Below are 13,771 nucleotides of genomic sequence, written 5' to 3'. Positions count from 1 at the left end.
CTCTCTCTCTCTCTCTCTCTCAAGATACTAGTAGTTCAATTGGAAGTAATGCAGTTTGTCTCCCTTTTCTGATGACTTGATTTATTTGATGTAAATGCAAAGTATGACTGGCGAAAGTAAAAAAAAAATAAAGTAATATATTTTCAGACAATCTGCATTTCCTGAGGCTAATGATATTTTTGGCATGCGAAGATTGACTCACATTCAGGTAACATATCGACGCTTCAGGTAATATGTCCATACTTCATATAAACCTTGCTTATCTGACACATCTGTGTATTACCTGAAGCAGATATGGATTACATAGACAATGTAGATTACAGTATGTAATGCTAATCAAAACGAAACCTAAATTCACACATTCAGGTAAACTTAGTGAACTTAGAATTACCGTCACCTAGAGAATACAAGCCAATCAGCCAATCACAATCAGCCAATCAGTCAATCGGCCAATCAGCCAATCGGCCAATCAGCCAATCAGCCAATCGGCGGTTCGATTCTGCTATATAGGAACTAAACAAGAATCCTTCACACACGGGGCAAATAGCAACGATGGAAAATGTTATAAAGGGAGTAAAATCAGGGTTGAGGGAAATAAAAGAAACGAATGAGTTTGAAAAAGACTTTAATTATGAAATCACTATATTATGCCTTATGTTATTATATATCAAAGTCTTAGTTTTTAACTGTTATTAGTTATCCAAGTCATGTTACAACTTCATAAATATTTTGTTGGTTTTCATCTATCAGTTAGTGTTGATCTAATTGTTAATTTTAAATTTAGAATTTTAGAAAGGGGATAGAGGGTTGTTAATGTCAGAATATTGATGTGTTGTTCTATGGATGTGTTGCTTATTGGATATTACATTTATTACGCAATAATACGTATATTGCTTCCGATCAATTATAATACGTTTTTGATTAACCAAATAATAATAAAGTCTTGACTCACCTAATAATAATAAATTCTTGACTTACCTGATAATAATAAATTCTTAACTCACCTAATAATAATAAAGTCTTGACTTACCTGATAATAATACATTCTTGATTCACCTAATAATAATAATAATAATACATTTTTGACTTACCTATCAATAAGAAATTATTGACTTACCTAATAATAAAAAATCGTAACTCACCTGATAATAAAAAAATCTTGACTCACCTGATAATAACAAATTCTTAACTCACCTAATAATAATACATTCTTTTTTCACCTAATAATACATTCTTAACTCACCTAATAATAATACTAAATTCTTGACTCACCTAATAATAATAAATTCTTGACTCACCTGATAATAAGAAATCTTAATTCACATAATAATAATAAAATCTTGACTCACCTAATAATAATAAATTTTTAACTCACCTAATAATATTAAATCCTTAACTCACCTAATAATAATACATTCTTCACTCACCTGATAATAATAAATTCTTAACTCACCTAATAATAATAAATCCTTAACTCATCTAATAATAATACATTCTTGACTCACCTAATAATAATAATAATAATAATAATAATAATAATAATAATAATACATTCTTGACTCACGTAATAATAATAATAATAATAATAATACATTCTTGACTCACCTAATAATAATAATAATAATAATGATAATAATAATAATAATAATAATAATACATTCTTGACTTACCTAATAATAATACATTCTTGACTCGCCTAAGTCAATAGTTCTGATTAACTATCTCAGTAAGGTGATAAATAAAGACGATTTTATATAAATAAAGGCGATTTTACATGAACAAAGAATATTTTATATAAATAAAGGCGATTTTATATAAATAAAGACGATTTAAAATAAATAAAGACGATTTTTTTTTTATAAATAAAGGTGATTTTATATAAATTTATGGCGGTTTTATATAAACAAAGGCGATCTTATATAAATAAAGGCGATCTTATATGAACAATGGCGATTTTATATAAATAAAGGCGATTTTATATAAACAAAGGCTGTTTTATATAAACAAAGGCGATCTTTTATGAACAATGGCAGTTTTATATAAACAAAGGCGATCTTATATGAACTATGGCGATCTTATAGTCCCAGTCGAGCAAGCAATGCCATCAAAGGTATTAAAGCTTGCTGAACTTTGTATTCATCGATTACGAAGAGTGACTGAATTATCTACCTAAAATTTGGAAAGTCGGACGATTTTTAGGATGTATAATTATTAACATAGCAACTACTTATAGTGATTTGGGGTGGGTGGATAGGGGTCTGGACACGTAATATTTGACTGACCAGGGTATGTATGGAGCGGGCTAAGGAGAGTAGAGGGCGTATGTTTTCGTCTGTAACGATGTTTTAGCTGCGTTATTGATAGCGGTGGTGATAGTGTGGTTTTAACTGCACCTTTAAAATATTAGTGTGTATATCATTGGGGCTTTTGTGGGTATCGAACCCACGACCTTTGAATTGTGAGTTGGATGATCTTTAAACTGAACTATCGCGGCTACGTAAAACGTAAAAAAATAAAATACAGTTGCATTGCAAAGATTGTCCTGATTCCTATGATTGCTAAGCAAAATAATATTAAAAGCTGTCAAATTTGATCAGATGTCTGTAATACTGACTTTTGGCTTCAAATGAAGACGGGCAGGATTCTTGGCTTTGACCCAGTGTCAAGAAATAATCAAGATTTTATCATTGCATGACTTGTTATTATGCGTGCAATCAGAACGATGCACTTCACATTTAAATAAATATTTGAAGAGCAATTGTTGAGTTGATATAAGCTATTTTAGTACAAATGTTTGCACAAAGTTCAGAAAGTTACCTACCGGTGTGATGAAATGTACATCAATTTTCACGGTAAGGAACGAGCTATAATTGTACTAAGTGATTCGGTTTTATAGCCCAATAACGCTACTATTTGTGAAGGACTTGAATTTACCTATAGATTTATAAATAATAAAAAAAAACGAGTTTTCGTCTAAAAATAGTCAAAACCTGTATCAAGGACACAGGCTGCAAATCTGAGTTTAAAAAATCAAGCTATATTTGGGTCAAGCGATCGATGAAACATGAATTATCAATAATAGAAACGTCGTATTAAGTACGATCATTACATAATTTCACAGCAGTCACAAAGAAATAAATGGGCCACCCAAGTTAGGACTCGGGTAACCATATAGGAAAGTATGTCTTGAAAGGCCTTTTGTAGAATATGAATGGTTCCTAATACATAGACGATATGGCATTGCTTTATACTCGTGCCGTAATCATAAAGAGCCGTTTATCAATCATTTTGTCATTCTAATCTGACATCATTAATTATTGCGTCGTTTCTTTTCTTTATGTCTTTTGTGCGAATTTGTAGTTATATTTTTTTTTACCGATTTGGACTGTAGCTTCGAAACGAAAAGATGGTACAGCAAAAAAAAGAAAATGAAATCGATTCTTTTTGGTGGGAAATGCCATACTTTTTCAGATCTAGTGCCTCTGTGTGTGTGTGTGTGTGTGTGTGTGTGTGTGTGTGTGTGACCGTGTGTGTGCTACTCTCTCTCTCTCTCTCTCTCTCTCTGTGTTAAAGAGAGACAGACAGACAGACAGACAGAGAGAGGTGTTAGGTCATCTGCGAAAAATGAAAACCTGGAGGGATGATAGTCTGATTGCAAGCATGAAAATGTCTATCTTCTATAAAATCGCTTTCTCAACATCCTTTTATTTATAAACCGTTCTCCGATCCACTACAGGATGATTACGTTTTTATACACTACCGGCCCATGTAAACATAGGATGGAGAAACAGGGATTTAGTATTCTCTGAGCATAAACAAATTTTGACGCCATGTATCGTTTGCATCTTACTACACTCTGTCCAGATGCACGTTAAGTAGCCTGCTGGAGGCTGGTGCGATTATTCCAAGCTTCTTTTAGACGCAGATCCTGACAACTTGCCATGTTTGCCTGTTGCAATGCCTATAAATCTGTAGATATATGACAAGCCATGCAGGTAGGTGTATATGTTGAAAATGCATGATATGTATTTCATTGCAAAAATCAGGATCTGGTGTCACTGAACTGCAAACAGACCCGATAAAAATGCAAGTTTAAATCTTTTGGCTTTGAACGAGATATAGCTTTAGTCTAAAAGACTCATTCGCTTCACAAGAACTTGTTTTATATTTTGCGAACTCATTTGAATGGTTCACACTCGTCGTCATCGTCGTTGATATCGTTATCATATCGCTCCATCACAGTGTTTTGGTGGCATTATTTTTCATCGATCATATCGTTGTCGTCGTCTTCCTCCTCCTCTTCATCGCCATCATCATTTCCACTGTATCTATACATAGATTTAATGTGTGTATTTGTGCTTGTGTGTGTAAATTTATTAACGTAGCTGTAAAAAATGTTCAGTCATATCGCTGCGAGGTCTTCAGTGTGGCATTTTCTATTGATATCTAGCCCCGAGGCATCATGCAGCAGATATGTAGCATCATATCCCACCCAGTCACATTATCCTGACACCAGGCCGACCAGTCCTAACACTAACCTCTTAATGCTGAACGCTTAGCGAGGCAGTTGTTAATATTATCTGTATAAGTCTTTGGTATGACTCGGCCGGGGTTCAAACCCGCGACCTCCTGCATCCACGGCGGACGCTCTAACCATTGGGCCACCGGAGAGGTCATAGATTTAATTGTTATCATTCAAGCAATCTGGTTTATCTTTTTGCGTTCTCTGTCTGTCTGTCTGTCTGTCTGTCTCTCTCTTTCTCATTATCTATACACACACACATGATATATTAGTACATATACTTTTGAAAGAGATTCCCTTGCTATTTAAATCTGGTTTGGTGTCTGGCATTGATATATACAAGATGCACTGCGTTTAGTTCAGAAATGGCAGATACATATTTTTTACAACAAATACCAATATGATAGACCTACTCGTGCTATTTGGTACATACCGAGAGCTGTTACAACAAATACCCGTACCTGTCTCGTGCTATTTGGTACATACCGAGAGCTGTTACAACAAATACCCGTATGCTATACCTGCCTCGTGCTATTCGGTACATACCGACATGTCATTTGTAGTTTACCTTTATCTAGCTATTTTGGAAAGGTTCTTTGGCATTGAACGAACTGTCCTTTCCACCCACGAGCCAGGTAATCTTATAATTGTATTATTTTCTGTGTACTTCAGGTAACCAGCGCTTATTGGACAAAAAATGAGATCTTTTAAATAATGAACCATTTTCACCAGCGCGAATACAGACAAAGAGGTGACCGTGACCTTGAATATCTGTATGCAATTCCTCATGTTCCACCATCATCTCTCACGTTCAGGCGTGCTACCCTTGTATTTAAACACCCCATATCATATACATTCATATGTGACCTTGAATATCTGTATGCAATTCCTCATGTTCCACCATCATCTCTGACGTTCAGACGTGCTACCCTTGTATTTAAACACCCCATATCATATACATTCATATGTGCAGTTATTACATATCGGGAAGTATGTTATTTGTCTGTATATTATCTATCATGTTTTCCAGCTTTGGTTTCGGTGCTCCTTCCTGAAACAACCGTCTAACTCATTTACCTGGGTTTTTTTATACTCTTGTTAGGTGCACAGACAAACTGAACTTTTATATTTAAAAATGAACCAATTGATTTACACATAAAAGATTCGTATTTGGCAAATTGTTTAGAATAATAATTCTGCAAAGTAAATGAACTTTTTTTAAAATGAAATTAGAGCATTGTGATGATATTAGGAAAGGTGGAAAATGTTCATTTTGAGTGTACACTCTAGTTAGGGAATTGTCATGGATACTCTGTAAATGTGGCAACCATGTTTGTGGTTGTCTTTTGTCATTGGTCCGATAAATGTTTAAACAGATTTTGCACTCGGCTTGACAGCATAAAGATGGCCGATAGATGAGGATTACCTATCTGGCCGTAGTTTAAATGTACTAAACAAAGATGGCAGACAGACGGTCGCCATTTCGTTTCTTGTTCTACCCGTTTCGAGCATGAACGAGGTCATATTGTGGTTCACTGATTCTCAGTCGCAACACACACTGGTTAGGACACCAAAATATATCCCTAATGTTGGCGTTTCATTGGTACGATTGTAATCGATCACTACATTTTAGTCCTTATCGGACAAGTTATTCCATCGGTATTCTCATGACTTGTCTTTTGCTTGTACTTGCCCGATGACCATTGAATCAGCTTGGGGTACCGTCTTCTCTGTACTGGTTGAACGTGGCTGTTAAGAAAGAATGCTCGTTAGATTTAGAATTGGAAGGAGTTGTCTGTAGTAATACCCGGATGTAGTACATTTTCTTTAGCCTATATGTCTGGTTTGCGAGCTATATCGACTTGACATGCGGATGCAGCACATTTCTTTCGCCCTTATCCCTGACTTGCGAGCTATATTCACTCGGTACCCGGATGCAGTATATCTTCTTTAGCCCATATTTCAGACTTGTTATATTCAGTTGGTATCTTAGGTCGTTAAATTATGTGTAATCTTGAGTCAGATGGAAATTTTGTTATTTCATGTCATCACTCCGATTGTTTCTAATTGTCCGTAAAAACAGTGCGTTCATACGTGTGTGTACATGACGAAAATTACCTTTCTATCTATATATCTGTCTACCTACGAACGTGGGAATGCAGTATATCCACAAAACGAGTTGATATTTTCCCATACAAATGCAGTAACCTTTTTATTATATGCTGAATGTATGCCGTATTCCAAACTAAATACACAAGCGCAGATTCATCATTACACAACAACAGCATAACTCTGCCCAGATAAATTTGAACTTAGTCGCGCGGTAGATATAACTTTCGAAAGATAATGGCGTTTTGGTGTACTTAAAATTGAAATTTAGAGTCATATTGTGAACAAATTTCCATTGCAACAACTTTTCCATTTGATCTGGAATGGATAGATTTTGGTATTTTTGTCAATTCTACGAAATTTCGTCATTATGGACTGGATTCATCTGTTCAAATTCTACACGAAATACATCAGATTGAAGAAGCTAAGGAGAAGCGTGTTGACATCTGCAGATGTGTTTCTGTTTCTGTCACTGAATGTTTGAAATCATAATGTGGGGAAAATATGAAGTCTTTTTCAATTGCAATTATCAAAAAGACGCTATGGAATTTAATGTTTATTTCATTTTGAGTGTAATAAGGAGGATGCAGTTGCACTTATCATCGAAATTACAGCACAATTCCAAATGTGTAATCAAGCTTAAGAACGAAACATCTGCTTTATTTCATTCAGAAACAAAATTTAATCAACAAAATATAAAGGGCCTACTACGTGAGTGTACATGATTTGTTTACAATTTGTTTACAATAGAAAGTAGTTCCTTTATGAGTGCAGTATGAATTGTGAGCGCGAGTTCAATTTCGTAAAATACTGCACTGACAATGAAAAGTTAACGGAGAACAAAATGAGCATATTATCTATCTATCTATCTATCTATCTATCTATCTATCTATCTATCTATCTATCTATCTGTCTGTCTGTCTGTCTGTCTCTCTGTCTGTCTGCAGTTGGACTATAGCAGTAGAAAAACAACTTAGGGGGCAAGCATATGCTACTTAACCACCCCCCCCCCTCCGCCTCTACGCCCAATTCCATCCAGGGTGTGGAATTTTTCTTATTCCTTAATACACTGCAATATTATAATCGCCGTGACATCGTCAAATTATTCCTACTCAATGTTAATTTTAGAGATTTTTCGTAAAAGGTTAGCATCGAGGGAGCAGCAGGGAAGTCGTACAGACCAGGTGGCTCAGATAAATTTAACCCTCCCACACAAACTTTATCCGTAGAAGCCTCAGATTTCAAAAATAACGCCTCCTACGCAAATTAATCCGCAAAATTTCAACCCAAAGTGCATTTTCAGACATAAAAAAAAACAACAAAATTTAGGGGGGGGTATTGTAAAATTTGTTTGCCATAATTGAATTATGGTGCAAATTCCGACTGCGGATACTAATTTTATTTCACAATAAAACAATATAGTTGAAAATAAGATGAGTCGAAAAGTTAGCACAGTTGGAGAACCTCAATCTGCTAGATTAGCGCGAGATCAATTAGCGGCATTAAAGAAGCTAATTCCGACAAAACGATTATTTAAGAGAAATGTTCGTGGTTACGAAGATATGCAACATGGAATTTCAGAAACTTCGGCAAAATGGTTGAAGCCAGTGACCGGAACAATTGAACAGGTTGTATATGGCGACGAAAAAGATCCAGATGCTAGAAAACGTGGAATTTTTCCTATGTTGAAAGGTATTGAGGATCAATCACGAACATTACCCGAGCGATTAGCAATAGCAGCAGCGGCGCAACAACTTGCAATTGCTGATGGAGGAAAACCTGGAGGTGGAAAACCGGGAGGAAGAAAAATCTCAATGATAAAAGGGAAGTTTAATATCGATAATTTAAGAGAAAATTTCACCGATGAGGGATGGGAAATAATATCACAGCCCCTCTCGACATTGTATAATATAGATGAGATTGGCCAATTTGCGGAGGAATATTTTAGTGGTCGAACTGAATATTTGACTGCAGTGGGAAAAAAAAGATATGCAACTCGCGATAGTTGGTATGATATGGTATATAAAATTTACACACAAACAACATCAATAAGGAAGACAGCGGATCCGCGTTACAGAAGATTTTTAGAAACGGCAAGAGATACACAAAGATATAATAAGCAAGAGGCGGAAGAAAGAAAACAACTGGAGAAAGAAAGAAAACAACAGGAAAAAGAAGAAAGAAAACAGCAAGAGAAAGAAAGAAAACAACAAGAAAGAAAAGAAAAAACTAAAACACGAGGAAGAAAAGCAGCACCACAGGAAGATATTCAACCACAGGAGCCAATATTTCAACCAGAGGAATTAGGAGCTAGACCAAAGGAAGATATTCCACCACAGAAAAAAGAAAGAAAATCAAGAAAGAAAAAAGATCAGAGTGATGAACCAATAATTGTTCCCGAATATGTACCATCACCGGCTATTAGTGTGTTTAGAATTAATCCTAGAATATCTGCTGAAAATTATTTGGATGAAAACATGTTGCATTTAACTCGCAACTATGATTCAACAGTTCAGATGGCTGCGGATAATTCTCCGGAAAATAAAAGATTACTTTTGCGAAAAGATATTGATGTTGATAAAATTGACGAAATTGATTGGCTAGCAATGATGTATTTTGGTAGTACAGAAAAACCAGTAAAATATGATGATGAAAATTTTAGAAAATTTTCATCAGATGTTATTAAATATAGAGCTGCGAGTGCGAGAAAGACAATTTCGCCACCTAAAAGTAAAAGTTCGTCACCCAAAAGTAAAAGTTCGTCACCTAAAGATAAAGGTTCACCACCTAAAAGTGATAGTCCTGAATCATTTTCCTTTGATCCTCACCACTCTCCTCTTTTCTCTCCTACATTATATCCAAGGGAACCTTCTGCATTCCCCTCTTGGCGCCCCCCACCTCCGGAACCAACAGCGTCAAACTACAGGGGTCCCACTGAGAAATATTTATTATACGATCCTGAGGGTAAAAAACTAGAAAGACACCCGGCTGGGACTCCCCCATCTCCACCAGAAATATATTCACCACTGACGTCGTCAGGGACATCATCAGGATCAGCAGAGGAGAAGAAATCTTCATCGCCGTCAAATGAAGTATTCTACGTAACGTCATTGGAATCTCCAGAAACAAAAAAAACAGGAAGCGGATATTCAGTTTGCCCTGACAGTGTTGTCAACGATGTATCTCGCCTTGAAGTATTAATCGGAGGAAAGCGAGCTGGAAATAACTCCCGTGAGATAGTCAACGAAGCATCAGATATTTGTCAGCGATTATTCCGTGGTGGTATCATCGATTCTCACATTTACAAGGAGTTTGTCGATGAACTCATCGATTAAATCAATACAATTGAAATAACATGATTATTCATAAACATCAACGCAGACCTAATCAGGTCCGCATAGTAAACTCTCGATTGCCAGTATACAAATATATTCACGGTAATGGATTTGGCGATATCATTGGAAGTCTTGTCACGCGAGTAATACCTAAAATTGGACCAATGGTAAAACAACTAGGATTGAAAGCAATAGGAAAGATTGGTGAGACTGCTGTTTCTGGTATCGGTAATTTGGCCAGTAAAGGCTTCAACGCTATCAAAAATAAAATATTAAGTTTAGTACGTAAAAAGCAACCTGTTAAATTACCCATTACCAGCGAAATGCCACCTGAAGTCAGTAAGGCCATAAATGATGCGGCAAATAAAAAAATAAATGATCTAGCACAGGAAGCTGCTATAACAAATCTAGCGCAGGAAGTTGCTAATACAAATCTAGCACAGAATGTTGCTAATACAAATTTAGCAAATACAAGTTTTGTTTCAGGTAGTGGTCTTCGTTTTAGACGATATTATTAATAATAAATGTTCGCACAAGTGTCAAATGAAGTATTTGATATGGACGAGCCAGTAGGTAGGGACACATCAGTGCGAGATTTCCAGTATTTCTCGTACGATGTAGTTGAGCCAGATTCAAGAAATCGAAAGGAAATTCAAGTCCACGATACAACAAGATATTTTCTTCCATCTGAGGCTTATATCGAATTTGTTGGTAAAATTGTAAAGGCAGCTGATGGTACCAACTACGATGCGGATTTTGGTGTTGGGTTTGTCAATAATGGTATCATGGCATTATTCAAGAATGCCACTTACATGATTGATGGAAGAGAGATTGAATCAATTACGAACAACGTTGATATAGCAACGACTATCATAGGTCTAGCAAGATACTCGGATGATTTTACCAGATCAGCCGGTCCTAGTATGATGTTTGCCAAGGATAATTCCAACTACCCTGAACATTTACCATTTGATATTGGTAGACCGGTAGACCCCGCTGGCGCCCCCGCTAATGTTCGTTCAGCGATGATTGCCCCCAATGGCAATTACAATCTTGGATTTGCCATAAGAAAAAATATGTTGAAGGGAGCTGAACGAAAATTCTCCTGTGCAATTCCATTATCTCATATTTTTGGATTTTGCAGACATTTCAGAAAAGTTATTTACGGAGCGAAGCATACGATATCTTTCGTTCGAGATGCCAATGATGACAGAGCCATTTGGAGAGATCCTGGTGATCCTGGTAAAGTTGTCCTTGAAAAAATTACCTTGTGGATGCCAGCAATAGTTCCATCAATGATCATAGAAGAAAAATTATTATCATTTATGAATCAAGGAGGAAAATCCATCATGTCTTGGTTGACAACAATGACTGACTCCAACGAAAATGTTAATTTGGACGGAATATTTACTTGGCGAATTGCGTCACAGCAGGGCTCTTCCGCACCTAGACATATCTTTGTTGCTCTGCAAAGCATGATCAGAGACGATCAATTACATAGTAACATGATATTCGATCGATTAGAGGCAACAAATGTATCGTTGAGAATAAATGGCCAACAGGAGCCATCCGAGGAAATAGCCATCGATTTTGAAAATTATTCGACGGCACGTGCATATCATCGATTACTAAGTTTTATGGGACGTGATCAAAATATTGATACCGGATTGCAAATATCACAGTTAGATTTTAATACTCTCTATCCCATCTATTACTTTTCCCTGGAACATCTCGATTTGGTAAAGCAGTCTGTCGTTGATATTCATTTCAAAGCCAGAATTAACACGGGAGGACCAGCAAGAGCAATCGCAGTTATTCTCAGTGATAGAACAATGATCCTGGAGGGTATCAGTGGTAGAATGAGAGTTATCGATGCACCCGTAGAGAACATGTAATAAATTCTAAATTTAGATTAAGTGATTATTAATATGCCATACGATCACGTCAGCGTAACTCTGACTCCCGGTCAGGTGAAAAAACTTCATGCAGCAACAACAGCACGACGAGGTTTAAGTTTAACCTTAAAAAGTAATCAACTTCACGGTGGACCTAACAAACTATCGTTAACTAAAAATCAACATGGACATTTCACCAGAGCCAGATCAGCAAATACTGGTATTCGCTTGAATCTCTCGATAGGCGCAATCAGAGATATGATCAAAGTAGGTGGTATTTTTCCTTTATTCGCCGCTATTCCAGGATTAATAGCTGCAGCGGCCCCCATGATTGCAAAGGCAGTAGGATTAGGTGCACTTGGAGGGATAGGTAACGTATTAGGAAAAAAGATCGTCGGAGGAAGATATCGCAAAAAAAAGGGAGGGATATTCCCTCTTCTCCCTCTTCTCGCAAAATTGTTGCAGCCGCAACAAGGATCAGGCCTTTACCTAAGACGACCCCCGTACGGATCCGGTCTAAGTCGAGCCTACCAGCCTCAAATTTAGATTTAATCAGTGAAGCAAAAAAAAAGAAAATAAAATTTTTCAGAGGCGTATTTATGCGAGATCAACTACCAGATAAACCAAATCCCACCGAGACAGGAATAATAAATCTCGATAAAAATTCTGGTCCTGGCACTCACTGGGTTGCGTATGCGATTAATCCTCGCGAAATCATTTACTTCGACTCATATGGATTAGCACCGCCAAATGAATTTATCAAATATGTGTCAAAACTAAAACTTCCAGTTTGGTATTCAACACTTCCAACACAAACATTAGCAGATCCACCAATATGCGGACCGGAGTCAATTAATGTCCTTGATGCAATTTCAAAATCATCTCGTCCTTTTCGCAAAATTTTATTTGAATATACCGTAGATAAATATCATGGTTGACATTTACGGTAGATCTCTCTTCAGAAAAGAAAAAAAAGACGTAGTCGACATCGATACATCAAAGTTTGCAACCAAGAGTGATATTAATAATCTTTTATCGCTGTCAGAAGTTGATCCTGGTGAAGTTGCTGTTTTTCAAAATACAGAAGGGCGATTACAAACTAGTAACGTTAAAATAACTGACATAATCAAGCGAGACGAATATCGCGATCACATTAGTCAATTTACTCGCCAATCGGAGATGGTATTAAAATCTGTTGTTGATATCGCCGATATTATAGCAAAATTACCCCTGAAGGCCGATAAAACATTACACGACGAACTTCAAGATAGAATGACAAAAAGACTTAACAAACTAAATAACGATCTTAAAAAACTTGACGATATTTTAGCTAAATTTAGCAAAAAATTTGACGAGAATATAAAAACATCCAGTGATACTTCCTCCGCCGCAAACGAACTAGCAAATAAGAAAGCCGATCAAGCATCACATGACGATCTTAGCGAGAAAATAAAAAAAATCAACGAGGAAATTACTAATATTCTTGCCGAAATTAACGAAGTAAATATCTCGATGAGTCAGAAAATCGATAAAACATCAATCGACGATCTCAACAAAAAAATAAAAAAAATCAACGAGGAAATTACTGGTATTCTTGCCGAAATTAACGAAGTAAATATCTTGATGGGTCAGAAACCATCGATCGACGATCTCAACAAAAAAATCAACGAGGAAATTATTAAACTCGGTAATGTTGTTGTTCCTGAATTTACCAAGGGGATTAACGTGATGCAAGGACAAATAAAATCCATCAACGATGAAATTAACGTGGTACGTGAATTAGTGCGTCAAAAAGTCGATACATCAACGTACGACGAAAAAATTCGAGATTTAAACACGAAACTTCTCGCTACAATAGCAAAGATTGACCAATCCGTCGATAAAACTGGTCACGCCACTGACGTAAAGCA

General features: G+C 36.3%; 2 protein-coding genes across 2 annotated transcripts in view; both read left to right on the top strand.

Moving 5' to 3' along the window:
- The first annotated feature begins 3,869 nt into the window (after window positions 1-3,869).
- Window positions 3,870-13,771, top strand: part of LOC149781026 (secretin receptor-like) — a 160,949-nt gene continuing 151,047 nt past the window's right edge. The window contains exon 1 of the mRNA XM_089936451.1: window positions 3,870-3,995. Coding sequence (XP_089792577.1) covers window positions 3,990-3,995 — 6 coding nt within the window. The 5' untranslated portion in view covers window positions 3,870-3,989. The remainder of the gene's footprint in view (window positions 3,996-13,771) is intronic.
- Window positions 7,861-10,575, top strand: LOC149781027 (uncharacterized). The gene is made up of 2 exons (XM_089938159.1): window positions 7,861-9,367; window positions 9,410-10,575. The coding sequence occupies exons 1-2, from the start codon at window positions 8,065-8,067 to the stop codon at window positions 9,964-9,966; spliced, it is 1,860 nt and encodes a 619-aa protein (XP_089794285.1). The 5' UTR covers window positions 7,861-8,064; the 3' UTR covers window positions 9,967-10,575.

The sequence above is a fragment of the Sinohyriopsis cumingii genome, chromosome 16, assembly GCF_028554795.1.
Source record: "Sinohyriopsis cumingii isolate HCF-2022 chromosome 16, ASM2855479v2, whole genome shotgun sequence".
Lineage (NCBI taxonomy): Eukaryota > Metazoa > Mollusca > Bivalvia > Unionida > Unionidae > Sinohyriopsis > Sinohyriopsis cumingii.
Note: the sequence above shows the minus strand (reverse complement) of the source record. Positions and strands in the feature narration are given on the sequence as shown.